The 27,488-nt window shown below is 38.4% G+C and overlaps 1 protein-coding gene across 1 annotated transcript in view; it reads left to right on the top strand.

Moving 5' to 3' along the window:
- The window catches only part of dnajb14 (DnaJ heat shock protein family (Hsp40) member B14), a 138,016-nt gene that overhangs the window by 67,133 nt on the left and 43,395 nt on the right, over positions 1-27,488 (top strand). Inside the window, exon 2 of the mRNA XM_056240396.1 lies at positions 20,936-21,113. Coding sequence (XP_056096371.1) covers positions 20,936-21,113 — 178 coding nt within the window. The remainder of the gene's footprint in view (positions 1-20,935; positions 21,114-27,488) is intronic.

The following is a 27,488-nucleotide window of genomic DNA, read 5'->3' as shown; positions in this document are numbered from 1 at the left end:
CGGGGATTTCCTTCTGGTCTAAACATCCCTGCTTCTGCTGAATTATTTGAATCCCCACACCCCTCCCTCCACAGTAATCAATGCTATAGGCTACTTCACCAATAGACCATATCAAATATAAAATAGAGATATGCAACAGAACAAGCACGTTTAAACAACGATAAACAATAAAATCAAAACCAGCGTTTCAGTTGTCCATAGTTCAAGTGGCCTTAATGCATGCACGGCTTTTCAAAATTTCACAAAGCGTTTTGAGATTATTTTGAATGAAATATTGAAGTTTATAATTAAGTGTTTTGGCAGACCACGCCGAGTGGCCCTATGCATTTTTCTAAAATCGGGTTTTATTCGAACTTTTGCTAACGACAAAAGTTTATCTGTCGTCTCTGTCTCCGGGAACTGCGCGTCACAAAAATGAACCGAAAGCCACTTCAGCTCAGTCACTATAAGAAATCGGCTCTGTCTAATGCCTTTAAATGTCTAAATATTCAGGCTAATAAATGTTATCTGATTATGTAATCCATATGAAAACGAGAGGTACAGAGGATCTACTCAAACATGTAGCCTATGTAAGCGCTTCCCAATGAGAAAATGACAAGGGTGAAAATCTCGCTCTAATGAAATGTAGCAGGCTAAATCGCCCTGAATTAAAATGTAAAAACAGATCAAATAATGTATTTGTCGAAATGTTGCGATATTGTTTCATTTAAGTTCATAATTATTCTATAGGCCTACATGTTATTTAATTTAGCAGCATTACCACGAAGCACCGTGGTTCGATATTTATTTGAATAATAAAAAAAATAATAAAAACTTAATTCACAAATTGCATGCCTGGTTGAAAGGATCCAAAGATCCCTGTAGAATTTAATATTAAGTTGAACATTTTGTTCATGACAACAAATGAACATGCGTTTTTTCAGATTATATTTAGTTTTGCTTGGAAAAAGCTGGCCCAAACCAGTTTTATTTCATCAATTATTGAAATAATGAAATATTTAGTAATAAACTTTTATGACAGAAAATTCACTAGGCTACATGTAACTTAAATCATTTAATTCCTTCATTATCAACACTGTCTAGAATAGCGATTTAAGTGTGAATTACGACTTCTCTTTGTGTTAAATCAGCCTCAGACTCCGATAGCCTGTGGGGGGTTGGGGGACAGTTCAGTGCTGTGCGCGCAGGACAATAGGCCTAGGTGTTAATGTTCCTCTTTCATATGGAGAGCGAGGGAGACTAAATAAACTTGTTAAAAAGAGATTCAGCGCGAGAGAGGCAAAGAAAAACGCATGTTTTAATTTAATTATGTTGCTTTGGACAATTTTCGTTTTGTAGGCCTACTGTTTTAATTGTTTAATGTCATTTATTTGGCAATACAAATTTAAAATGTCGCAAGAATAATATTAGCCTAGTGTTTCTTATTTTGCATCGCAAAAGAAATAAACTCTAAACCCGATGCAACCCTGTTTTAAATAAAAAAAAACACTTTATTTAAACCTTGAAATGTTCGAACTTGGTTTCAAACTTAAGTAATTTTAGTGTTCTTTTACATTACACAATAATTTAGCAGACTAAAGACGAGCTTCTTCATTTTCATTTTCTGATGCAATCGGCTGACAATCTTCCTTCATCAGTTTGTGTCCTTTGTGCAGCGGCTGCGGTTCTACTGGAATGTAGCAAATTTATGTTGTAATGATAATTAAACAAAACTCTTGACTTTAAATAAGTAAACAGTTATAAACAGTTAGCTATTTAAGCATCAAGAAGGTAAAATATAAACGCTGTTGGCCAACATCGGTTAACAACATGTATGCCACATTGAGATTCGATCTCGGGTCGATTGAAGCTCCCTGAAGCTCGTGTTGATGCGTTGATCACTGAGCCACCGTTTGTACGCTGTTAGAGTTAAAGTCTTATGCTTTTGTAAAGCTTCATTGATGTAGCCTAAATGTTTTTATTGCAATGTTTTATGTTTTCATTATTTATTCAATTTCATTTCAGTATTTCAGCCTAATTTCAGTATTGTGGTAATGAATTATTTTAACTACGTTTCACTTGTTGAATTCATCTGCTACCAGCTTTCAATCGCTCTGAATGAGCAGCAGATTACGCATTAGAGAGAATAAACGAACACTTTTCAGAGTCTATGATTGTAGCGCCTCTTAGCGGTAAAAGGTAGCAAATACACCCCACATTTTACCGCCGCGGTGGAACGGCTGATGTGGGCGTTGTCATGGCTTTCCTCTACATTTGCGTTTGAATAGCGCGCGTTCTCCGTGGGCGTGTCAGATTAACGCGTAATGAAGTGTAATGAGCTGGGGAAAAAAATTCTGACAGCACTCTCTTTTCATACAGATTACATAAACTGAGAATATTTGTTTTTTATATAAATTACTTCATTGAAAAGAAGAGAATTCAAGCTTCATAAAGAAAAATCTCTCGTGCCTGTGTGACAAGTATTTGCAGAGTTAGAGTTAATTTTTCGGACGCGTTTCAGAATGGACTGCACTGACAGAGAGAAGGCAAAACTCGCATCATGTTTATTTTTCTTCATTTGACAAAAAGCACAACACTTTGTTTTTATTGTGAGTATACAGAAAAATAATATACACTAAACAGGATCGACTGATGTATAACACTTACATGTAAGATTAAAATCAACAGAGTATTTTGAGTCTCTTTTGCACTGATAAGAAAAAAAGTCTGCCTATCGCGCCGGCGCGATAGCCGACCCCAGGGGGTTAAAGAAAGGCTTTCTACAAAAACAAACTTAATGAAGTGGTCAAAATCATGTCTGCCCACTCCATTTGTCTCCCGATTGCGCATCTTATGCTCTTACTCATGCTTTTCACTTTTCATATAGCCTAATCAACATTGATGAAATTAAAAAATAAATGATTTTATTTAAACATAAATATGAAACTAAATCGTTTTCTTTAATGACTAGGCTACAACACGCAGTCTATACAGAGAAATTTAATATCGGAGCGGGATTTGAGCGAACCCCGTCTTACTGTAAGCATGTGGGGGTAGAGGTACGATTTTCGAGCAATCATCGAATATTATTTTGCTTGATATGCCAATCCTTAATATTTGGTGTTTTAAATGCCTGTTTGAGGTCTCTGTGAAAGATTTAAAGCAGTCTTTTAGTGCCGCTTTCAGAGCGGTCAAGTCCGAAGAACTGTTACGTCCATAACATTGTTTCTTTCCTCATAAATGCGAACACGAAAAATTCAATACAATTAATATTTTATGTTCTGTGGAGAGCCAACCCTTCTTCATCCGGTGGGAGTATTACTTTTGGTTTGCGCAGTGTAATTCACAGAATTGATTGCTCTGCTACCAGCCTCTGTCACGTACCATGTGGAGCTTGTGACTATTGCAAGCGCGCAGCTGAGGAGACAGTGTTGCTGTCAAATTTGTCCATGGGGAAAAGTAACGTTGTGCGGAATTGAAAAAGGAACTACGTTTCGTTACCAAATTTTCAGTAGTAACGCGTTACACTACTTTTTACCCGAAAAAGTAGTTACGTTACTGTAACGCGTTACTTTGTAACGCGTTACACACAACACTGAACGTTACATTAATTAATTTGCACGCGAGTTTTATTTATTTTATACCGTGTAGAGGCTATTCATGCACTGAACCGTGACGCCCGTACAGTTTCGGTTCAATACGAATACATGTACCGTTCCAACCCTATTCTTCAGTGTACGCTTTTGTTTTGTGTCAAATGATTAACAATATAAATTGAACAAAGCTTAAAACAAACAAAATAATAAAACGAAAACAAAGCTTTGAACATTTGATTTAATTGAAAAGCATTTTTTAAATAAAATGTTTTTTTTTTCCTCTGAAATAGCAAAAGCATCGCACACTAGCTGTACCTGCTCAAAATAAATAATAGTAATTAAATAAAAAACAAACTCGAAATAAATAAATTATATAAAACAAAATCAAACCAAAGAAAATAAATATTATTAAAGTTATGCAGGCACACATTTAACAACAATTTTCAAGTGACAAATTAAATAAATCAAAAATCCATACAGTTAATCCTGACGATTCCTGAGGCGCCTTTCGTCATGACACTCGCTCAGATATTTTAGTTTGAATGTGGATGTTTCTGAGAATTTTCTCTCCCTCTCTCTTCGTCTCTGTGTATGAGGGATTTGTCTATTGCTTTTAATGGAGTTCAAGGTTTCAGGGGCTTTTGGGGCTCTTAACGTGCTCAAAAACTCTTGAAACTTTGCACACAGGTCAGAACCCACGGCCATCAGGGCCGGGCTGAAGCTGGTACCCGGGTGTGGCAGGGGGGCTCAACAGCGCCCCCTTGAACGGGGTCCAACAATTTGGTCCATATATCCAACACGCTTGCATGAATTAATATGAAACTCAGTACACAAATAGAACTCATCGGGCCGAACATCTTTCCCCCGGTCAAGTTTTACGCCAGCCCAACAGGAAATCGGCTATTATGGGTTGTTTGGTAAACGCTTGCTGTGGAATTTGAAGTACTACTCCTAGGCAATTCATTCAATCATTGCCAAACTCGGTGTGCATGAAGTCAAGACATTGAGGATGCTAAATTGCGGACAGATTTTTGATATCTCGAACGGTTTTGCCGCGGAGAGGAAATTAATTTTCATGACTAAAAAAGGACATATAAAGTGTGTTATAACTTAGTTAGTTTTACCTACAGTTACAAAACTCAGCGTGTATATTCTTCTCCTCAAGCCGAACAACTTTCTAATTTAAAGTAATTAGCTCCGACCCTCAGAAAGTCAGATATTGTGGTTTGAATATGGTCATTTTCTCTCTCTCTCTCTGAGCCAATATGGCAACCCGCTTTAACATTTAATCATTTTAACCTACTAGTCTCTATTTTCATGCTACTAGTACTTATTTTTTAGATACTAGTATCTATTCTATTAAGTACTAGTACTTATTCATTTGCGACTAGTGCTTATTCTTTAGTACTAGTGCCTATTCTTTAGATACTAGTGCTTATTCTTTAGATATTCTTTTGAATACGTATTAGTAGCTAATGAATAAGTACTGGTATCTATTTAATAGGTACTAGTATCTAATGACTTAGTACTAGTATTTATTGAATAAATACTAGCAGGGCTGCCAACTCTCACGCATTCACCGTGAGACTCACGCAATTGAGCCAATTCTCACGCTCTCACGCCACACCCCCGATTTCTCACGCTGAAGTGTCAACCCGGCCGGTCAAATGCCTGAAAGATAAGTTTATCTATAGATCTACCAGTTGAGCCATTCGTGATCGACTATAGTTTTACCGCAAATTAGTTAAAATATCCTGTAATCTATAGCGAGCGAGCGTGCATGCGAGACAGATGTGATTGCTCCTAACGGTGCGCTCCTAACCGCGCACGCGCACACGACAGAGAGGTGATTAAGCGAGCTTGCGTGTCTTTCGCAACACAACCCAGTGGACAGTTACCATGACAGTTACACTGTATTGAGAGTGAGGAGTCACGTGCCGATTTGGGCGGGGTCTGAGCCGGTCGGCCATGATGGTAGGAGACGCTATCGGTTGCCAGGGGCAACGCCTTCAGAACTTCACTGAGGCGCGACTAAACATTCATCCAGAAATAGCGAAAGAGAGACAGCGCAGCTTAGTTTTTGTTTACATTTTACATTTTACCGATACGCCGCAGTTTCTTTGGAAGATATGGAGAAGGAAGAGAAATGAAAGGGGTTCTATCGGGAGAGAGTAAATAACAATGCTAGCCAGCTTAGAGAAACTGCTTGTCAATAAACTGACAGCAGCAAAAGCGAGCAAAGCCTGCTTTCAAAAGCAACACATTTCAGCACAGTTCGCCTTTTATTTAACACAAACGAACGAAATGAATACTCTGTTATTCAACTAACGTTAGAGTTGTTTCATTTGTTATAGATATATCTGTACCGTGAAATGTTTTAAAAATACACTTTTTTTTAATGACGTACGATTCGCATTGACAGGGGAATGTCCGGTCTGTTCGCTTAACGTTGCACGGCAGGTGCAAATGCACGTATCTGATTCATATCAGATTTATTTCCACATATGAATGAGGCCTGAATGAAACATCAAGTATGACTGAACTCTCGCAGTTTAACGTTACAGGTTTGGGGGTTTCTAAGTCTTGCACCCGCAGCCGCAACAGACTTGTTCAGCTTCTAATCCTCTTGCATTGTGTAGGCAGTGACGTTAGTCACTGATACCATAAACAAACCAGGTAATTAACTTTGTCAGCGTATGTAAAAGGTGGTAGTGCTTTGGTCTTTCGTCCATTCTGTAGCAGGTCATACCGTACGGGTCCATGTTGATGTCAAGTAGTTTCTCTAAATAACGCTGCTTTGTGTTGTTATTTAATCTCTCCCGATAGAGCCCCTTTCCTTTTGCTTCCCCCTTCTTCATTTATTCCCAAGAAACTGTGCCTTATCGCAAAAATGCAAACAAATATCAAGCTGCTCTCTCTCTCTGTCGCTATTTCTCTCGGTCTCACGGTCGAAGTAACCATGACAACGGATAGCGTATCCTTCCAAGATGGCGAATCCTTCCCACAATGCAACACGGAGTGATACGCGTGACGTCACCTTCTCATTCTCAATTGAGACAGTTGAGAAATAATAATATTTTTACAGTTTTCAACAATAATTGTCATTGTTGAACCCTTGCTCTTATTATATTTCTGATTTCTCAGTTTTGTCATTATTTTGGCAAATCATTTATTTTATATGTTTTGAGACGGTTTGTTTTTAAGAAGTTTTAAAGAGTTAGTAAAAGAGTAAAGTAAAAGTTAAAACTTTTTTATTTAAGTAGGCATCTATTTTTTATTAAGTAGGCCTGTTTATTTTGTATTAATACATAACCTTACTGTATTCATTCATAATGTATCATTATTGCGTGACATTTGTGTCAATAATCGTCAAGCACAGGGGACTTCGCGTAGTGGGAGGGGGCCCCCAAATCAAATTCTGCTTAGGGCCCCCAAAAGGCTCGGACCGGCTCTGGAGACCAGACAGACAGTGTGAGTTTTTTGTGACAATTGTGAGGGAAATAGCCTACACAATTTATTCCCATAAACTGTGTAGTCAGCCGTTCTCCCTCCCCTCTGCAGTGTGTGAATTGTGAACGCAGGCAGGTCAGTGAGTTACAGGGCGCTCCTTGTCTCCATCCAGTTTAGGCTAGTAACTAATAGGCCTGTTATATAGTTTATATAGAATTAAGTTAGCAATAGCAGAGTTGTTTGTTTTGCAGCACTGAGCAGTTATTTTACATAACTTTATCATAAAAACAGTACAAAAGCATTTCCAGATGACAAATATGGACATGCCTAGTAGTTAATGTTAATTATTGTTTTCTAAGAACAGAATGTCAATTAAAATGTTAAATGTAAAATTAAATGTAATGTAAATCTCCCAAGAAATTCTGTACAGATACCAAATACTTTGACAATCAATATATATTTAATACACTTCTGCTAATGCAAGGATTTTGTGTTTGTATTTTTCCCCAGACCAAGCCACGCCCCTCAATAAGCCCCTCCCCCATAACCCAAGCCCCGCCCCCCAAAATCTCACTCTAAGCTGAACTCAAAAGTTGGCAGCCCTGTACTAGTATCCATTAATAGGTACTAGTATCTAAAAAGTCATTTTCTCTCTCTCTCTCTCTGAGCCAATATGGCAAGCCGTTTTAACATTTAATCATTTTAACCTACTAGTCTCTATATTCATGCTACTAGTACTTATTTTTTAGATACTAGTATCTATTCCATTAAGTAGCCTACTAGTACTTATTCATTAGCGACTAGTGCTTATTCTGTTTAGAATATTCAAAGTGCTTATTCAATTTTTATGCTTATTTATATTTTCAGAGCAGAAAATCCGATTTTTCTGCTTATTCAATATTGCATCTAAAATGTAAGTGACTTGACGTGTGTGTGTGTGTGTGTGTGTGTGTGTGTGTGTGTGTGTGTGTGTGAGAGAGTGAGAGAGAGAGAGAGAGAGAGAGAGAGAGAGAGAGAGAGAGAGAGAGAGAGAGAGAGAGAGAGAGAGAGAGAGAGAGAGAGAGATTGTGTCTGTTACAGTGACAAGAGTTTAACCCTTTAAGGCCTTGTCTTTTTGGATATATATATTTTTTATATAAAAAAAAGTGCATTCAACCAATATATTTTAAATGTATTGTTTGCTTTAAATTAAATTAAGATTGTATGTTTGGTAATTGAACCTAAATAAATTTAAAAATAATGTGCTATATTTCAGATCAATATATTTGTTTTCCTTAATTTTAATCAACACTAACTTTATTCTCATCTGAATTATAAATAACTTATTTCTGTATAAAATAAAAAATCCCGAATAATCCAGACCAACCAGAGCACACTATTTCTACAACATCATCAGTGCTGAAGCAGAACTACCAGAGCCGTTCGGCAGATTTTCAGTCTTGTGTGCTTATTTCATGTGTCCGTTAAATCCATGAGACCGTCTGTAGGGTGTCTCGTTTTTCATTTTAGGTTTCAGAAGGTTGCTCATGCATACTTTGTGGTTGATATGTGCCCTCGATGCGCACTTTTGCAGAGCCCACAATGATGCAAGCTCTACAGCACACTTCTTTTCGACAGTCAAAGCAGGGTTACGTTTTTGCACGACGTGCACAATAACCCTAAAGGCACCGGGGTGGCGGTGCCGCCGGCTTCTTTTATGTATATATATATATATATATATATATATATAAATATAGCTGCGAGCAGCGATGAAGGGCCAAAGCCGGCGGAACCGCCACTCGTTAAAGGCCTCGTACTTTAACGAACTCCTCCTACAGTTTTAATCTGATCATCTTCAAATTTGGTGAGTGTAATCTTAAGGCCTTTGCGACGTTAAATTGTGAAGATCTTGAGTTTTCGTCGAAGGGCGTGTCCTCGGCGGCCTGACAAATTTAGATGTTTCGCCATGAAACAGGAAGTTGCTGTAACTCAGGCAAACAATGTCCAATCTGCCCCAAACTTCACATGTTTGATAAGAGTTATGTCCTGAACACATGTCCATGCTCATATTCAGTTACAGTCATAGCGCCACCTGCTGGCAACAGGAAGTGGCATGTTTAACACTGTTGTGGACTCCTAATAATAGTTCATACTGTATTGCCCCTGGCTGTAGTAATGAATTGTATAGGGCTAAGGCAGCTGGGGTTACGATACATTTTCACAGGCTACCTTTGACAAGGAAACCAGCCCTCAAGTCAAGGCTAGCTGCCTTAAAACTGTCTAGCCCTCCGACAGCCCCTGGATTTCGAGTCTGTAGTGAGCATTTTTTAGTGACAGACTATTTAGTAGGCCTGTCGCGATAGTCAATAAATAAATTAATCGCACGACAAAAAAAATTAGCTCGATAATTTTTCCGGCCGCGATAATTTCCATTTGCATGCTTGTTTGTTTTCCTCGTCTCTCTCTCTCTCTCTCTAGGAAAGAGACTGGATGACAACTCTCGGTTCCTTAGCGTAGGAAGAGTGAACTAGAGCTTATTCTGCCCGAGCGATATTTCCCGACACTATCCTTGAGACGTGCACTCCCAACGCAATAGAGTGCTGCGCGGCACTAGATCTGATGGCCGAGACTCCGAGTGCGAGCGCGGGCGTTAATGCACTCACTCTGTGTGTGCGGGTTATAAATAAAACGATTCGCGGGACTCCCGCGAACTAGAAATATCTATGAATAAAACATAAAAACTAATAGATTTTTATTCATCTGTTGCAGAAAAGCAACAAGAACAACTAAAACAAAATAGAAACGATTTACAGGCCAGAGTTTGTATTCATAACAACGCTATAACATCGCGTTGAGTGATGTAGCTGTTGTAAAGTTGACAAGATGGGGGTGGTGGATGGAAGAAGAACACAGGGTTGGCAGTTTGGAAACTCGTGGTTTTTATTTAACTCTTCTCAAAATGAAACAAAAGTTTGCGCACACAGCGCCTTCACCGTATCTCAATACAGCATAAAATAAAGTTGCTTAAATCAGCAATTCTCCTTGTCTCCGTCCGTGTGCACGAGTTCCCAGGTCTCTCTCTCTCAAACATTCTCCGTGGATCCTCTTTATCCTGTCTCTCCACACCAATCACTGCAATTAGACACAGGTGTTCATCATTTGCACTTAACCCACTTACAAGCCGCTCGTTTCATACCTCTCTCTCTCACTGCAGTACCAGCTGGACCACGCCCCCCTTGCCACAGTAGCCAGTCACAGTTATATGTGTTGCTTCTGATTGGCCATTGGGTTCAAGAAATCATTTAAGATAGACTCCTTTTTGGTATTTATTCAAGTGCATTTTTTGTAACAGAGACTGTTCTCTGCAAGATTGACTCCGGTGCAGTGTCCATGCTCCGGCAGCTCACACACCCACACTTCGCCCTAAACGATCCTGTGCTGTATGTGGAGCCTGAAACTGATCCTCCATGTGGTGGTGGTAGTCAGAAACTACTGGACTGTCCCTCACAGGTTCAAATGCGTAACCCATGCCGTTAAAAGTGCTCATTTTCGTCTGTGTATTAGGACCTGCAGCTGTTGCCTATGCACCTCTGCATGTCCTACCATGCCAGTGACGTCATCGAAACTGCCATGCAATGAAACAGGAAGTTGTTGTTACTTAAGAAGGCAATGTCCAATCTGACCCAAACTTCACACGTTTGATAAGAGTCATGGCCTGAACACATACACATGAGAATATTTAGTTATAGTAATAGCGCCACCTACTGGCAACAGGAAGTGACATGTTTTACACTGTAATGCAGTACTAGCAACATAGTAAATATGCCATTGAGTTCTAAACATGTTATAAACATGTTAAAACATGCTAGCAATTCTTAGCTAAGTGCTAAAGCATGCTAATGCAATGAAACAGGAAGTTGTTGTTACTTAAGAAGGCAATGTCCAATCTGACCCAAACTTCACACGTTTGATAAGAGTCCTGCCCTGAACACATCTACATGACAATTTTAAGTTAAAGTAATAGCGCCATCTACTGTCGACAGGAAGTGACATGTTTTACACTGTAATGCAGTACTAGCAACATAGTAAATATGCCATTGAGTTCTAAACATGCTAAAACATGCTAGCAACACTTATCTGAGTGATAATGCATGCTATTATCCCCATAATAAAGGACATTTTTGTAACTGACTTTGACATACTCCTCCTATATTTACCTACTTAAATGCACATTGCCCACTGTGCTCTGTCTTCCTAAAGCCACCGGGTGGCGGTGGCACGGGTGCGAGGGCCCTTTCAATGCTGCTTGTTTATTTATTACTTTTTTTTTGTGGTCCTTAAAAAAATCCTTAACATTGAGCCCTGCTAACTCACATAAAGTACATAAAATGTATAAGGTTTGTAACAGCATCTATCCAGTGTGTTATCAAAAGGTGTGATAAAGATATGACATGACCATGAGATTTTGTGCTAGAATAGAGTATGCTGTCAATACAGTAAATGTTCCCACTGTAACCATAACCACACTAGTTGACCTTTTCACATCGGCATCATGAGGCTTCTACTTACTCCACAAAAAAACATTTGTGGCGTCCAACTTTTTTATTCTTCACATCGATTTAACATTAATAATAGTAATAAGAAATGTTCTAAAATTTGAAGTAGGCTCCAACTCCACTACAGGCCTATCCACCTAATGTGGTCAAATGAGGCCACAGGAATTTGTCCCAGTGGCGGTCCTGCGCAAAGTAGGCTCCTACTTTATTCTCAAAATGTTATGACTTTAATCTCATATTGCTACGACTTCATTCTCGTAATCTTAGATAATCTTAGACTAAAACACAGTCGTACTATATAAGATTTTTTAAAAACGTATTTCTGCCATTACAGTGATCTTTACAACGATACCAACATAATGTAGTAAGAAAGTTTAATCGTAATGAAAACATTGCGCAATTGATGAACCTACGGTCGGTCGATCGTTCATATCTGGCGTACGTCACAACCTTAACATAATCACCAGTTAAACCATAACAATCGCAGGGAAAAGAAGTCACTCACTGAAGTTTTATTCAGGATTACAACAAATGGCTTAGATCAAAACAATGGCTGCATCCGAAATTGCGTACTTGTCACATTCAACTTATATTTTGCATACTTGTCGCATATGCATACTTTTGGATGGTTTCCGTGCACAGTACGCAGACGCGAATTAATTATATTCAATTTTGTTATCGATATAACTAAAACGTGGCATCTATGTATTAATGGAAATATTCATAATAAACAGAAGAATTATTTTATAGGCTAATTTAATGGTTGAGCATGAGACATATTTTGATCAATTGAAAAAGACTTATAAATCGGTCAGAGATTAAAACTAAATGTTATCAAAATGCAAAACATTTTCATCTTGTTTTTACTTCATGTGCACTTACAAAAAACTTTATCATTAATATAATTATTTAATATAATATTATTTATCAAGAAAATAATAATCAAAGATTAGGCTACTTTAGCTTTTTCAGTTTTAATTTTATTTAGTTTTATTTATGTGCTTGTGTCTCAGCTAGAATGCATTGCTTGTTTGTTGTATTGTTTTTGCATTATTTCTGACCATTTCTGACAGAGGCTTCTTTCTTCTAAAGCTTTGTTTTATGTGAAAGGCTATATTTTGATATAAAATGTTATATTTAACCCCCTGGGGTCGGCTATCGCGCCGGCGCGATTGTCTCGCTTTTTTTCTTATCAGTGTAAAAGAGACTCAAAATACTCGGTTAATTTTGATCTTACATATAAGTGTTGTACATCATTAGATCCTGTTAAGTTTCTATTTTTTTTGTGGATACTCACAATAAAAACAAAGTGTTGTGCTTTTCACCAAATAAAGAAAAACAAACATGATGCGAGTTCTGCGTTCTCTCTGTCAGTGAAGTCCATTCTGAAACGCGTCCTAAGATTAACTGTAACTCCGCGATTACTTGTCACACAGGCACGAGAGGTTTTTCTTTATGAAGCTTAAATTCTCTTCTTTTAAATGAAGTAATTTATATAAAAAACAAATATTCTCAGTTTATGCAATCTGTATGAAAAGAGAGTGCTGTCAGTATTTTTTCCCCCAGCTCATTACACTTCATTACGCGTTAATCTGACACGCCCACGGAGGACGCGCGCTATTCAAACGCAAATGTCGAGGCAAGCCATGACAATGCCCACATCAGCCGTTCCACCGCGGCGGTAAAATGTGTGGTGTATTTGCTGCCTATTACCGCTAAGAGGCGCTACAATCATAGACTCTGAAAAGTGTTCGTTTATTCCGGTTTATTCTCTCTAATGTGTAATCTGCTGCCGCACCGCGCTGATTCAGAGCGATTGAAAGCTGGTAGCAGAAGAATTCAACAAGTGAAATGTAGTTAAAATAATTCATAATCACAATACTGAAAGTAGGCTACTGAAATGTAATTGAATAAATAATGAAAACATTTCAACATAAAACATTGCAATAAAAACATTTAGGCTACATGAATGAGGCTTTACAACTTTATCAGCGTACAGACGGTAGCTCAGTGATCAACGCAACGACACGAGCTTCGAGGAGCTTCATTCGACCCGAGATCGAATCTCAATGTAGCATACATGTTGTTAACCGATGTTGTCCTACGTTTATATTTTCCCACCTTGATGCTTAAATAGGTAACTGTTTATATCTGTTTACTTATTTAAAGTCAAGAGTTTTGTTTGATTATCATTACAACATAAATTTGCTACATTCCTGTAGAACCGCAGCCGCTGCACAAACGACAAAAACTGATGAAGAAAGATTGTCAGCCGATTGCATCAGAAAATGAAAATGAAGAAGCTCGTCTTTAGTCTGCTAAATTATTGTGTAATGTAAAAGAACACTAAAATTACTTAAGTTTGAAACCAAGTTCGAACATTTCAAGGTTTAAATTTTTTAATTTAAAACAGGGTTGCATCTTGTTTAGAGTTTATTTCTTTTGCGATGCAAAATAAGAAACACTAGGCTAATCTTATTCTTGCGACATTTTAAATTTGTATTGCCAAAGAAATTACAGCTAAATTAAACAATTAAAACAGTAGGCCTACAAAACGAAAATTGTCCAAAGAAACATAATTAAATTAAAAACATGCGTTTCTCTTTGCCTCTCTCGCGCTGGATCTCTTTTTAACAAGTTTATTTAGTCTCCCTCGCTGCGCGCGCGGGTCTCTCTCTCGAAATTAAACATTTCAGGGTAAAAACACATCATACAGCTGATCATACAGCTGAAAAAATTATTTAACCTTTAATTGTTGCTTCAAAGACACAGCATGCCTTGTTGAATTCACCTTACAATAACTTCAATTGAAATTTGTGTGAAAAAAACTTTAAATAGGCTACAATAAATAAACTACAATATTTATAATTTAATAAGATATGGGGTCTACATTTGGACACAGATTTATCCTTACAATAATTTTGCCTGCTCATCAGGCTGGCTATCCGACACTCTCCATATGAAAGAGGAACATTAACACCTTTGCGAGCGAGATTTTCACCCTTGTCTTGTCATTTTCTCATTGGGAAGCGCTTACATTGCATGTTTGAGTAGATCCTCTGTAGGCCTATACTGTTTTTGTCGTTAGCCTATATGAATACAAGTTTACAGTTTTGAACGATGTAAGCCTACTCTACTCTTATCTGTATGACCAAAAAATTACGGGGGGGGGATTAAAATAATTCAGCAGAAGCAGGGATGTTTAGACCAGAAGGAAATCCTAGTCCCCCCTGCCAAATCACACTTTACTTAAAACCATGTTTTTAAAAACTCTAGGTTGTAGGGAACAGACCTCTCTGCCATGCGCGCGCATGGTTTGGAGCACAATATCTGTCTCGCATGCACGCTCGCTCTAGATCAGGGGTCTCAAACTCAACTTAACTGGGGGCCGCTGGAGGTAGAGTCGGGGTCAGGTTGGGCCGCATCAAGTATTCCACAAAAAAATAGTAATCAAGTATTCCAAAAAAGGAGCACAACTGATCCAATCTTCTCAATCTTTATTATTAACGTTTCTTCTGAACAGTTCCTCTGAATTTGAACATTCCTTTCTGTACATGATTGGTTCTTCATGAGCTGTCCTTCTGACAGTTGAAGTTCATTTTTACAAACTTTCTTTGTCTATAACACATATTTGTGATATTTATATTTGCTTATGCCCTTTTTATTTTCTTTATACAACACATTAATGATATTGAATGTTTTTTGTTTTTTTGGAAGGCACATTTCCTTTTATTATACTCAGAAAAACAATTATTGCTTTTGAAATACAAATATTTGCAGTCATGTCTGCCCGTCTTATTGAATTCTTTCTACACATGTAGGCTATAGTGTCTCAGGCAAATGACTGACTTTGCACAAATCAAAGCAAACCGTCTTATCAACCTGTTGGACACATATTACAAGCTCAAAATGATTATTCTCACATTGTTTTAAAGCAGGGTCTCTCTCCAACACGTCGCTCGCGAGCTATCGGTAGCTCGTGGCCTGATTGGTGGTAGCTCGACAAGGGGCCGTTCACATATCGCGCTCACATATTTTGCGCGCTCAAGTTCGTTATTTCAAATGTAGGCGCGCGCATGCGCGCTCATAATTGAAGCGACGCGCTCATTTTTTCCAGGCGCAGTATGTTTGTACTTCGCGGTTGTCATTGACAACTATTGACAACAAACCCACCGTAAGCTGTCACGAAACTATCTATGGTAGCCCATAAGGGATAAAAAAAAAATATATATATTTTTTTTTAAACGCGGCACACGCAACGACGGGCCGCACTAACATTAAACTTTAATGTCAAGTAGGGGGCCACAAAATATCACCCCGCGGGCCGCAAATGGCCCGCGGGCCGCGAGTTTGAGACCACTGCTCTAGATAGATTACGGGATATTTTAACTAATTTGCGGTATAACTAGTCGATCACGAGTGGCTCAACAGGTAGATCTATAGATAAACTATATCTTTTAGGAATTTGACCGACCGGGTTGACACTTCAGCGTGAGAAATCGGGGGTGTGGCGTGAGAGCGTGAGATTTGGGTCAATTGCGTGAGTAGCCTACTCTCACGCTCAATGCGTGAGAGTTGGCAGCCCTGAAAAAAAAAAAAAAAATATATATATATATATATATATATGCTATATATAATTAATTTTTTTACATAACTGCTTTTGAAATTACGATTGGTAGCCTATTATTATACAGATCAGTGTTAATTTCGTTGACGAAAATAACGACGAAAATTATTCGTCAACGACATTTTTTCACAGACGAAAACGAGACGATAACTAAATAAAACCTAGTTTTGAATGACAAAGACTATGACGAAAATCTATTGACATTTTCGTCAACGAATAAAAACTAGACGAAAATGTTAGATAGTGACGATTTGGGAAGCGATCCGTCAGAACTGATGTCCTGCGTGTGTGGTAGATGCGCACATTTGTAGGCTACTGTAACGTGATCTACCCCGCGGTCATAAAACGTTAAAAAATGTGAATGTCTGGGAGAATGAGTAGGGCAGACATATAGATCTCTGAATAAGAGTGACGATGCAAAAAAGAGCTCTATTCGGTGCGGTTTTCTGTGCGCACACACCTAACCCGAAGCGTGCAGTCATGCACAATACACCTACAGCGCGCGAGTAGGCTACTGAATTGAGCTCTCTTTCGTGTCTGAATGGAGAAATACACAACAGTATGTCTAAATGTCCTTTTTGGAGAGTATTCATGTAAACTATGCTGGTTATGTCTTAAACTGTGAGTGTGTCGGATGTGCATCAGTGCAATTGTATCCGCATGTCATTGGACATGATCCGACGTCTTAAAGTGACAGTGGCAATAAACCTAATGCGGTCCGTGTCCTTAATTTTGATCAAGCAACAAAAGAAAAAGAGAAAAGCATTCACTGCTCGTTAATAGCTTTAATAAGGAGGATTAATTATATTTAATTCATACAAATAAATATGTCTGCTTGAAAGAATAAAGAATGATGTGTAAGTAGTTATAAGGAAGACATTGTAAAGAAGACTGTGTTGTACTTTAGGAAAAGTGGTTTTATTTCATTTTAAGATATTTTTTAAGTAACAGCAGTTAAATCTGTATCTGTATTGCATGTTCAAACTTAAAAATCATTCATATTAATAGGTTAATAGATGTTTTCTCCGGGAGTATATGGGTTTGGAAATTTTAGAGAAATTCTAAATTAACGCATTACAATTGAACTAAACCCATTATATTTTAGTCGACTAAATCTACTGTAGATTTAGTCGACTAAAATGTTATTGTATTTCGTCGACTAAAACTAGACTAAAACTAAAACAATTCAGATGACTAAAATATGACTAAAACTAAATGGCATTTTAGTCAAAAGACTAAGACTAAAACTAAATCAAAATGTGCTGACAAAATTAACACTGATACAGATGCAAAGTCGTTCTGTTGGATACTATTTTTTTTCCTTAGTGTAAAATGGAAATGCATGATAATTGTATTTTATAAATATAAGCAAAAAAAAACTGTATGGTGTATAGGGTTGGGTATCGTTTGGGTTTTATCCGATTCCAGTACCTACTCGGTATTTTTTAAACGGTTCCGGTGCTTAAACGGTTCTTAAATCGGTACTTAAGAAAATGAAACCGCACACACTTTATCAAAAAATAATACCCTTTAATTTACAGGGCCAAACTGGACACAATATTAACTTAAATCTTTAAACAATATAAATACAAGTAACATATGGTAATAATAAAACCAATATAAAATAAAAATTCATATTTACATAATATCAAATGAAACAATATTGTATCAAACAATGTAATAATACTGGAGATTAATAGAGATTACTAGCAGGCAGAGCTGCCAACTCTCACGCATTGACCGTGAGACTCACGCAAATGACCCTTTTCACACAGAAAAATCGCGGACAAAGAGGACAGACAAGACAGAGAAGGTTACTTTTGATATGGAACAAATCCACAGCTGTCAGATTCTGTCAATATTTTTACGAGATTCACACAATAAATAACGTTTTGGCTCTTTGAAATGCGACAGATCGCTGTAGCGCGTCAGTTCAAACGGCACGTGATACAGCAGCCTACAAATACAAATCCACTGCTTCTTAGCTACGCAGCGTTGAGTGAACCTATGAAAGAGAACATCTCTGGTTGGTGTAACATATCTCTCAATAGGGAACGGGACGCTGCCAAGCTCCTCGCGCTGCCGACCAGCTTCCTTTTTCGGCAGAGAAATCTGAGGAGCAGATGGCGCGCGCGCGCCAACATAGTATGACGACGTAAGTGCGTCGATGCGGCGCCCGCGCCATCAGCCAATGAATTGGCTTGATTCTATATGGGATTCAGACTATCGGCAGATCGGTACACCCAGAGGGCGTTCTGACACGTAATTTTACACGTGAAATGCAGCCAAACCTTGTGAGAAAGAGCGCGCATGCGAGACAGAAGAAACTGTGCTCCAAACTGTGTAGCACACGCACGGCGGAGAGAGAGAGAGCGAGAGAGCGAGAGACCTTGTGTGTGTGTGTGTGTGTGTGTGTGTGTGTGTGTGTGTGGTGTGTGCCTAATGAAGTTAGGCACCGAAATCAGGCACCGAAATTTTCGTTCTTATTCGGTCTGGTTACTACCGTTTACGTCGGAACCGGTTCCCTATTGGCACCGAGTTTCGGTACCCAACCCTGTGTAACAGAGTTTTAGAGCTAGACAAATCTAAATAAATATAAAAAACACAGCAGACCTTGTTTATGCGGGATTTGAACCCGTGTCATCTTGATGATGAACCCTAAGTTCTACCGCTCGGCTATGAATTTTCTCACTGAGGAATACCCAAACGTCTGTTTCTCACATGAGCGATTTTTTCATTTAGCCTGTGAGTGTAGGCCTATACTTTAGCCTTTTACAGTTTTAAAAGATTATATCTTATCTGTATGACCAACAATTACGGAGTAGGCTATAAATGTTTGTTGTAGGCTTATTTGGAAATTACCATAACTTGTAGTATTTCATCCTTAGGCTACAGACATTAGCCCCACTTACGTTTTGCTAAATGTCCCTTTGCGCCACCTGGCGGTCGTTTCGCGAACGACTTTGAAATGCGACTGGTTTATTTTTACCGCGGTGGATGGCTAAAAATGGTATGTGGATGGCTAAAAGGTGTGACTAAAAATGTGCTTTTGGCTTTCATTTATATTTTGATTGTTTGTATATATATATACACACTACCGTTCAAAAGTTTGGGGTCGGTACGATTTTAAATACTTTTAAATGAATTCTCTTCTGCTAACCATGGCTGTGCTTATTTGATTAAAAATACAACAAAAATCAGTTATAGTATTAAATATTATTCCAGTGTAAATCAGCTGTTTTCTGTGTGAATATATAGTAAAGTGTAATTTATTCCTGTGATCAAAGCTGAATTTTTAGCATCACCAGTGTCAGTGTCTTCAGTGTCAAATGATCCTTCACAAATCAGTATAATATGAGGATTTGATGCTCAAGAAACATTTATTATTATTATCAATGTTGAAACAGTTGTTGGTCTGTCAGTTGTACAGTTTTTTATTTTTTTTTTGGATTCTTTGATTAATAGGGTTAGGGTTAGAATCTTTTGTAACATTATAAATGTCTTTACTGTCACTTTCGATCAAATTAATTATTCCTTGATAAATAAAAGTATTGATTTCTTTCCTCCAAAAAATAAAAATAAAATTCTCACTGACCCCAAACTTTTGAACGGTAGTATATATATATATATATATATATATATGTGTGTGTGTGTGTGTGTGTGTGTGTATACATATTTATTTATTTATTTATATATATATTGTCCTTGCATTCTTTCTTGTGTGACACCACTGAATGAAAGGCTCATTAGTATGCAGTCTGCTCAGGTGAGAACTGCCTAATTATTCATGAGGGGGTTGGGCCGTTCCGCCCATCCGCATATTGCCTTTGCAAACAAAAAAATGTTTTTCACAATTTAAAACAATCTATTGTTTTATTTGAATGATTAGGCAGAATGATTTTCAGATCAATTCGAAGCAAAAACTCTAGGCAACAACATCCACTAGTCAAAAGTCTTGTGGACAGATATTTAGTATGTTATTTGTGGCCTTATATTAGAAACTTTATTTTTTAGTTTTTTCAATAACCACGCATAAACAATATTCTCTCAACAATACAAACATGTATTAACATGTTGTTCACATATTATGGTAGCCCTGTGTGTGCTATATAGAGTGTAATTTCACCTGTGCCATTAATATGTTTATAAGCAACTGAAAAAAGCAGAAATGTCAGAGCATGCCAAAACATCTCAAGGACCCTGAAAACACCTCAGACCCCAGAGGGTTAATAAGCGCACTAACACAACTTGACGTGTCATGGTCAGCATGCCTGAGAGTGTTTGGATCAGTGCCAATTAGTGGTAAAATACATACACTACTGGTCAAAAGTAGTGACGATTATTTTGAATGTTTTTGAAAGAAGTCTCTTCTGCTCACCAAGGCTGCATTACATAAAAATACAGTAAAAACAGTAATAATGTGAAATATTTACAATTTAAAATAACATTTAAAGTTTTAAAATAATGTTTTCTATTTGGATTTACAATGTTATTTATTCTTGTGATTCAAATCTGAATAGCTAATGAACACCAACTTGAAAGAGGACTGTCAACTCTAAGTCTAATGTAATAAGACATTTGTTTTATTTATAAAAAAAAAAAAAAAAAAAAACTTTCCTTTGTCCCTGTAGATTAATTTAAGGGACATTAAGATCCATTTAGATTCATCACCATTTAGCTTATTCATAAATTGGATTTTAATTTCCCAGTCAAAACTGCTATTCAGCCTAGTTGTGTTTTGTTGGCAGTGTTGTTGGAAGCCTTGCTGAGGAATGGTACATCGGCAGGGAACAGCACTGCATACTGCAGGAAGTCATCAAATGGAACAGACCCTGGATCCCAAACCCAACATGAGGCACAGAAACGGGACTCCACTGCAGATTTAACAAAAGGATTTACTAAGGAGCAAGCTGAAGGGGTACAAAGGCAAGTCATCTTGTGTATAAATTATTAGGGCCCAAGCACTGAAGGTGCCATGGCCCTGTTGTTTTCTTAAGGATTATTATTTATTAATTAATTTATCTTTATTAAGATCTGGGTGCTTTTGGGACCTTTAACATGCTTAATGTCTCATGAAATTTTGCGCAGTCAGGCAAAAGGTAGTACATGTTGAGGCCTGGGGAGGGAAGGTTAGGTTCTGCATCACCTCCTTTTTTTGCGGTCCATAAACTAGGAGCATATACACTTCACCAGCCACTTTATTAGGTATACCCTGCTTGTATTGGGTTGGACACCCTTTACTACTTTGCTGAAGTTGTCTTGATAAGATAACCAGTTTAAGGACCTTTGATGAATGCTGCAGCCTTGCACAAACTTAGGGGTTCTCAGCATCATATTCACGTCAGAATTTCTCAGAATCAGCCATTAATATCATTATATGCATGTATGCATATATGTATTGTACGGGGATTTACAGTCAAAGACCCAGAACCAGAAATGACAAGAATCAGAATTAATAAATTAAAGAAAAGTTTTACTGAAGATAGTTTCCAGTTTCATCAGCAGAAGTCAGACTCACAAGGAGTTTGTAGGCCACCCTACTTAAAGTTACAAAGATCACAGCAATTATACCCTTCACCAAGGTCAAACTACATCCTTGCTTCAGGTTGAATGATTATCATTGGCTAAGAAATAGATAAACATAGTAATTTTTCACAGATATACAGATAGACTGAAGCACATCTCCATCAATTAGGCAGCTGACACTCGGACCCTGAATTTAGGCACGTCGTAACCTTCCAGGTTGCATATTTGGGTTGCTGGGCGCTAGGGTTGGGCCGATGGACGATATAATCGTCCATCGTGATGGCTGACAGACATCACGATGTTTAGACGGCATCGGCTAAACATCGTGTGTCCCCTGTTTCCATGGTGACGCGTCATGCTTGGCACGTGATTCACCACAGCCAAAATAGCGCTGTATGACAGATTTAGCGCTTTTATTTCTAAATATTAACAAACTTGCTTACCATGTCATGAACTATCTTCTATTCCGATTCTCAAATATGTGTAAGTGAGTTTTTGTCGTTTAAAAAAACTATACATTATCTTGATCTGTAACGTGAGATGGGCGCCGTGTTTGGACCGCAGTTCAGAGATTTCTGTCTGTTGGATTTATTACAGCGCGTGAATTCACCAGTTTCTCCCGAAATACTGTGAGTGGCCGGTGAACTGGGAGAAAAATAGAGTTGACTTTATAGTTATTTACACTGTGTCTCTCTGATATGAATAAAAACCGTCGTCAAATATATTTGAATGGGTTGTTATTGCTGCTTCCATAGACACCATTGTGTATTTTACAAACTATAAATGTATTGTTTTGCTATAAATTATATGTATTTAAATGATGTGGTTAAAAACACTGAACAGTTGTGATATAGCCTATGACAAGCGCTGAGTGCGTCCGTCTTTGGCTCAGCGCCAGCCTTAAATCTGGCAGTGATGTCACGTCACTGTACATTCGCTCTTAGTGCTCAGCTGCTGCAGAGCTGCCGAAATCGAAATTGCTGATGAGATATAGAGGAAAATATCTAGTGGAAAATGAGAATATTACGAAAATACCCCCCCCCCCCTCCCGATGTCATCGTCCATCGCGATGTTTCACTGTAGACATCGTCTGATGCTAAATTGGTAGACATCGCCCAACCCTACTGGGCGCCAGCCTGTTCCGAACAACTCCTCAGTCAATCTCCAATAATGCCAGTGGTTCCTTAACCTGTTGCCAAAAAGACTAACACACACACCGACACAGTTTTTCCAAGGTTGGATTTGGCCAGGCTCTAACTATAAACAGGAGAGTATTCTCAAAACATCAAGATAATATGTTCTTTCTCTCGAGGAGAGGACACTTTAATATAACACAGTTCTCAAGAAAAGGCCACTTTAGTCTAACGCAGTAAAGTAAAGCTTTAACTAAGAAATGGTCACTCAAACTATTGGTTCCAATGACCCTTGTGACCTAGTTGTCAGGGTACCCCAGAAAAGCAGATGGATGTATTGACACATGTTGAAGACCTTTCTCAAACAAAACATCTTTCCATATTTAATTTCTGGAAGCCGGGCTAAATAAGCAAGCTGCATTCAGATATCATGTACAGACATTAGAGAATACATGAAAAGAACATTTCAGTATCACACTGGTAACTTCTATAACAAAGTAAAATCTCACAAGCCTAGAAAAGTCATTCAACTCATGTGATGTTTAGAAGAAAAAATATTGATTAATACCTTGATTATAATCACTCATTACATTTTAAGCAGCAGTGGATTCCAGAATCCATCCCCTTCAGTATGTATGTATGTGTGTATATATATATATATATATGTTTATATATGTAAATACATAATATAGGCTATACATATTTATATATCTGTAAATTATTTATAAATTATTTATTTATAAATCAATCAAAGCATTTAAATCTTCTGTTTATTCAGCTGCAGCGATAGTATGATGCCCATAGGGATTTCCTGGAATGACGTGTGTTGTCTACTTCTTCGGCGTAGAGACGCCCTCTGGCTTTCAGATGGAGCAGCATTTACTATCAGCCGTGCTGCACTGACAAGCTGCGCATAAAATAATCGCAGCCTTTGCCAAATCGCGTGCGGTTTCATTTCGATTAATCGTGCAGCCCTAGATTTCAGCACAATAAACAATCAGATTTAAGTTTTTTAAAGGAACAGTTTGTTTTATTTCTCCATATCTTTTTAGTAGTGCTGGGCAACGATTAAAAAATTTAATCGCGATTAATCGCATGATTTTCTTGCGATTAATCGCGATTAATCGCATTGTTACGCGCAAAATTGAATAATGAATTCTAAAGTAGTGTATTGTGCACTTTTGATTTAAATGTACTGCTACAAAAGTGCAATAACATGTGGTTTGCAAAAACTTTAAACAAATAAGGTGCTTTTATACCAGCAGTATTCCCTTTACACAGTATCAATAAAATATTTCTTGTAAATCTCAACTTAAACATTAACGTAATCAAATAAAATATTTAAACAAAGCTATTTGCCACTGCCAGGGCATTATCTTTTATCTAGCTTGTTAAAACGAGTCTTATTGGGTTTTTTTTTTCTGAACAGGTATCTTGTATCAGGTAGCAGCAGAAACAGTCTATGTAGTCAAAGGGTCATGATCACTACAGATATAAGTCGACCAACGTTACTTCTCTGATAGCAGCTTAGGTTTGGTCATGGCATGCCATGGTTTCCCACGTAAGATTACATTAAACAGAGGTAAAGCCCAATTTATACTTCTGCGTCGAACTCACGCCGCAGCTGCGTAGCGCGCGTACCCTGACGTGCATCTCTCCAAAAATGAGAGATGCACGCGTACCGCAAGCGCTGTGATTGCTAGAACCGCTCCCCGGGTTTCACACTCTCCCTCTGCATGTGTAATTGCGCGTCAACGCGGACAACGACGCAGATATATAAATGAAAACCAACGCGTAGTCTATAGCGTGGAGGCTCCGGCGGTCTGACGCAGAAGTATAAATCAGCCTAGAGTGAGGTGAAGTGGTCGAGCACAGGTGCAGCGACAAGCGGGTGCGTTCCTGTGAAACTGTTGCAATCATGCTCGCCTCACGCACGCGCCCGCGCGTTGCCGAAGTTGAATTGTCTAACTTTTTGTACACGACGCGCAGCACAAATCATTGGAAGAGAGACTGATCCTCGGCTCGCTGTTTGTGAGTTTCCAGAATCTAAATAGTTATCAGGACATCAACAGGAGGGAATTCACATGGCAGAGCATCCCCGCTAAACTAAACCCAGGCCTATATCAGGTAAAGTTATGTATAATTTTAATTTAAGTTAAAAAGGCTGCAGCTGCGTAGCGCACAGAAGCCGTTGCCATGGTTACTATCCATAGAGCGCCTGTCATTCACTCGCGGAGCGCTGTCTCCCTTTCTGTTCACCTGAGAGAACCTGCCAAAGCCGCTCCATTGCTTGTTTGGGTGGGTTTTTTGCTGGCTGACCAACATCCCACCCCTCCTGTGATCATGGTTTGACTGTAGGCCTATTTGTATTCAGAGCCAGTGAGCAACGGACTTTCAAAATAATAAAAAAAAAAACTGCGTTAACGCGCGATAAAAAAATTGTCGGCATTAATTAATAAATGCGTTAACGCGATAATAACGCGTTAACTTGCCCAGCACTACTTTTTAGATAACTGGTATCAATATTAGGTCTACTTAGGTAAATGGAAACCCTACTTAAAGAGGTTCCACATTATTAAGCAAGTCACAGTTCTCATCCAATATGGGGAGGAAGAAAGATCTTTCTGAAGATAAGAAGCATGAAATGGTGCAATGTTATGCAAAAGGCATGAAAACAACTAATTTTGTGTGAAAACTGAATGGAAATTATCAAACTATCATAAGATTTGTGAGTAACTTCCAGCACAAGAGAACTCGGTCAGATAAAGGCTTAAGGAAAGTTTCTGTCAACAAAATTAATTGTATTAAAGCTCCAGTCCGTAACTTTTTTAAGTTAAAAATAATCCAAAATAATTATATTAAAAAAAACTTATTCTGCAAGTGGTCAAAACTATCTGCTTGCCATAGCTAGATTCAAAACGGTTAGCTTGTAATAATGATTTTAATTCCAGTGGTACTGGTGGGTTTCTGCGGGAAATTCGAGCATGTCTTTGCGTCATTACGTCACACCCGTACACATAAAGAAGGAGTTTCGGCTAGCCGGCTATACTGCGCGTGACGAGATGTTTAGATGTATAGGCTTTTCTCGCAGCACTTTACATAATTAAACTTATGGCATCCAGAAAGATCCAAACAACAATCATCAGTGTCAACTGGAGATTCAGCAGTTATAAAACCCAAAAGACTTCGTACTTCGGATTTAAGGTGGCTAGAGAAAGAGAAAGAAACCGTCTCATGCGAACACAAGGATTTAAACATCGGCGGGGCTTTTGAAAAGTGCGTGAACTCCGTGTTTTGAAGGGGTTCAAAACGGAAGAAGAGACGGCTTTTTTCTGCTGAACAAGTAAGTTAAGACATTTCAATAGTCAAGTCAAGTCACATTTATTTATATAGCGCTTTTCACAATACAGATTGCATCAAAGCAGCTTCACAGTGATAACATGAAAGTAGTACAACACAGTTCAATAATATTGTTGAATATTAAATATCCCCAACTAAGCAAGCCAAAAGCAAGGCGACAGTGGCAAGGAACCAAAACTCCATCGAATAAGTTCATCGAATAACCAAAACTCCATCGAGAAATAAAACAAAACTCCATCGAATAGTCACGATTGAATAGTTCAATCGTGTAACAGTACGTTTTCTTAATTCACACAGTTATGGAGTTTCCTTTGTTGTGCCTTTCTCGTTTTGCTATTATGGAGAATATGAATTCTGAACTACACAGGTAACCATAAAACACATTAAATTTAACATTAGTCACGCAATGCTGATGTGATGTTGTTAACATGAATTTGAGAACAAAGTAGGCTATAATTTGCACGGTTGCTGTAAATCGCGTTGATTAAATCTAACGAAGCTTATCATGTCGAATGCTTTTTCCCCCTTAGTTGGTCAGAAAAAAAATAGATGTTACTTACTTGTTCAGAAGACATTTTCTTATGAAAATTCTTATGTTGGTCAAACTTTCAAAAAGTGAATCTGTGATTCTGTATGACAATATCCACACAGCGCGGTGACTGACAGCAGCACTCGCCTCAAAGCACTGTGTTCATCCGCGCTGTTTCATGCCGATTTACAACCCACGTAAAAATAATAATTCCGCGAATCACTGCAGTTACAGATTTCGAACAGACAGATGGCGACAAAGAGGAAAAGTTACGGACTGGAGCTTTAAAAGGACAGCTATAAAAAAAAAGCCACTGTTGAGAAGCAAGCAGGTATTTGAAGCTGCTGGTCTCACTGGAGTCTCAAGAACCTCTCCATGCTGGCTGGCAGTTATGCGTAAAGTTGCATTTCAGCCACCTCTAACCAAAGCTCACAAAGAAACATTTACTGTGGTTTTACAACCCTCTGACAACCCAGTCCAGCTCCTGGCCTTCCCGTGTGGCTTAGCTACTAAGTCCGGCGAAACCGTTCCCACTAACAGGAGAAGTGGCAAAGGCGGTCCTCTGGCGCCTCAAAACCAGTCGCTTCGGGCAGATGGGGCTCGTCAACCTTGGATGGTAGCTCATCTAGGAGAAGGCAACTCTGATTCCAAACCTCCGCTGCCTTGCGGCATACCCCTTTAGGGGAAAGGCTAAGGGAGTAAACCCTGACAGAAAATCCGGAGCTGGAGTCCCTAAGGCGGCCTGACATAGTA

This window comes from Rhinichthys klamathensis, unplaced genomic scaffold (genome assembly GCF_029890125.1).
Source record: "Rhinichthys klamathensis goyatoka isolate OS25496 unplaced genomic scaffold, OSU_Roscu_1.1 h1tg000595l_1, whole genome shotgun sequence".
Classification (NCBI taxonomy): Eukaryota; Metazoa; Chordata; class Actinopteri; order Cypriniformes; family Leuciscidae; genus Rhinichthys; species Rhinichthys klamathensis.
The sequence above is the reverse complement of the archived record's forward strand: the minus strand, read 5'-3'. Positions and strand labels throughout refer to the sequence as shown.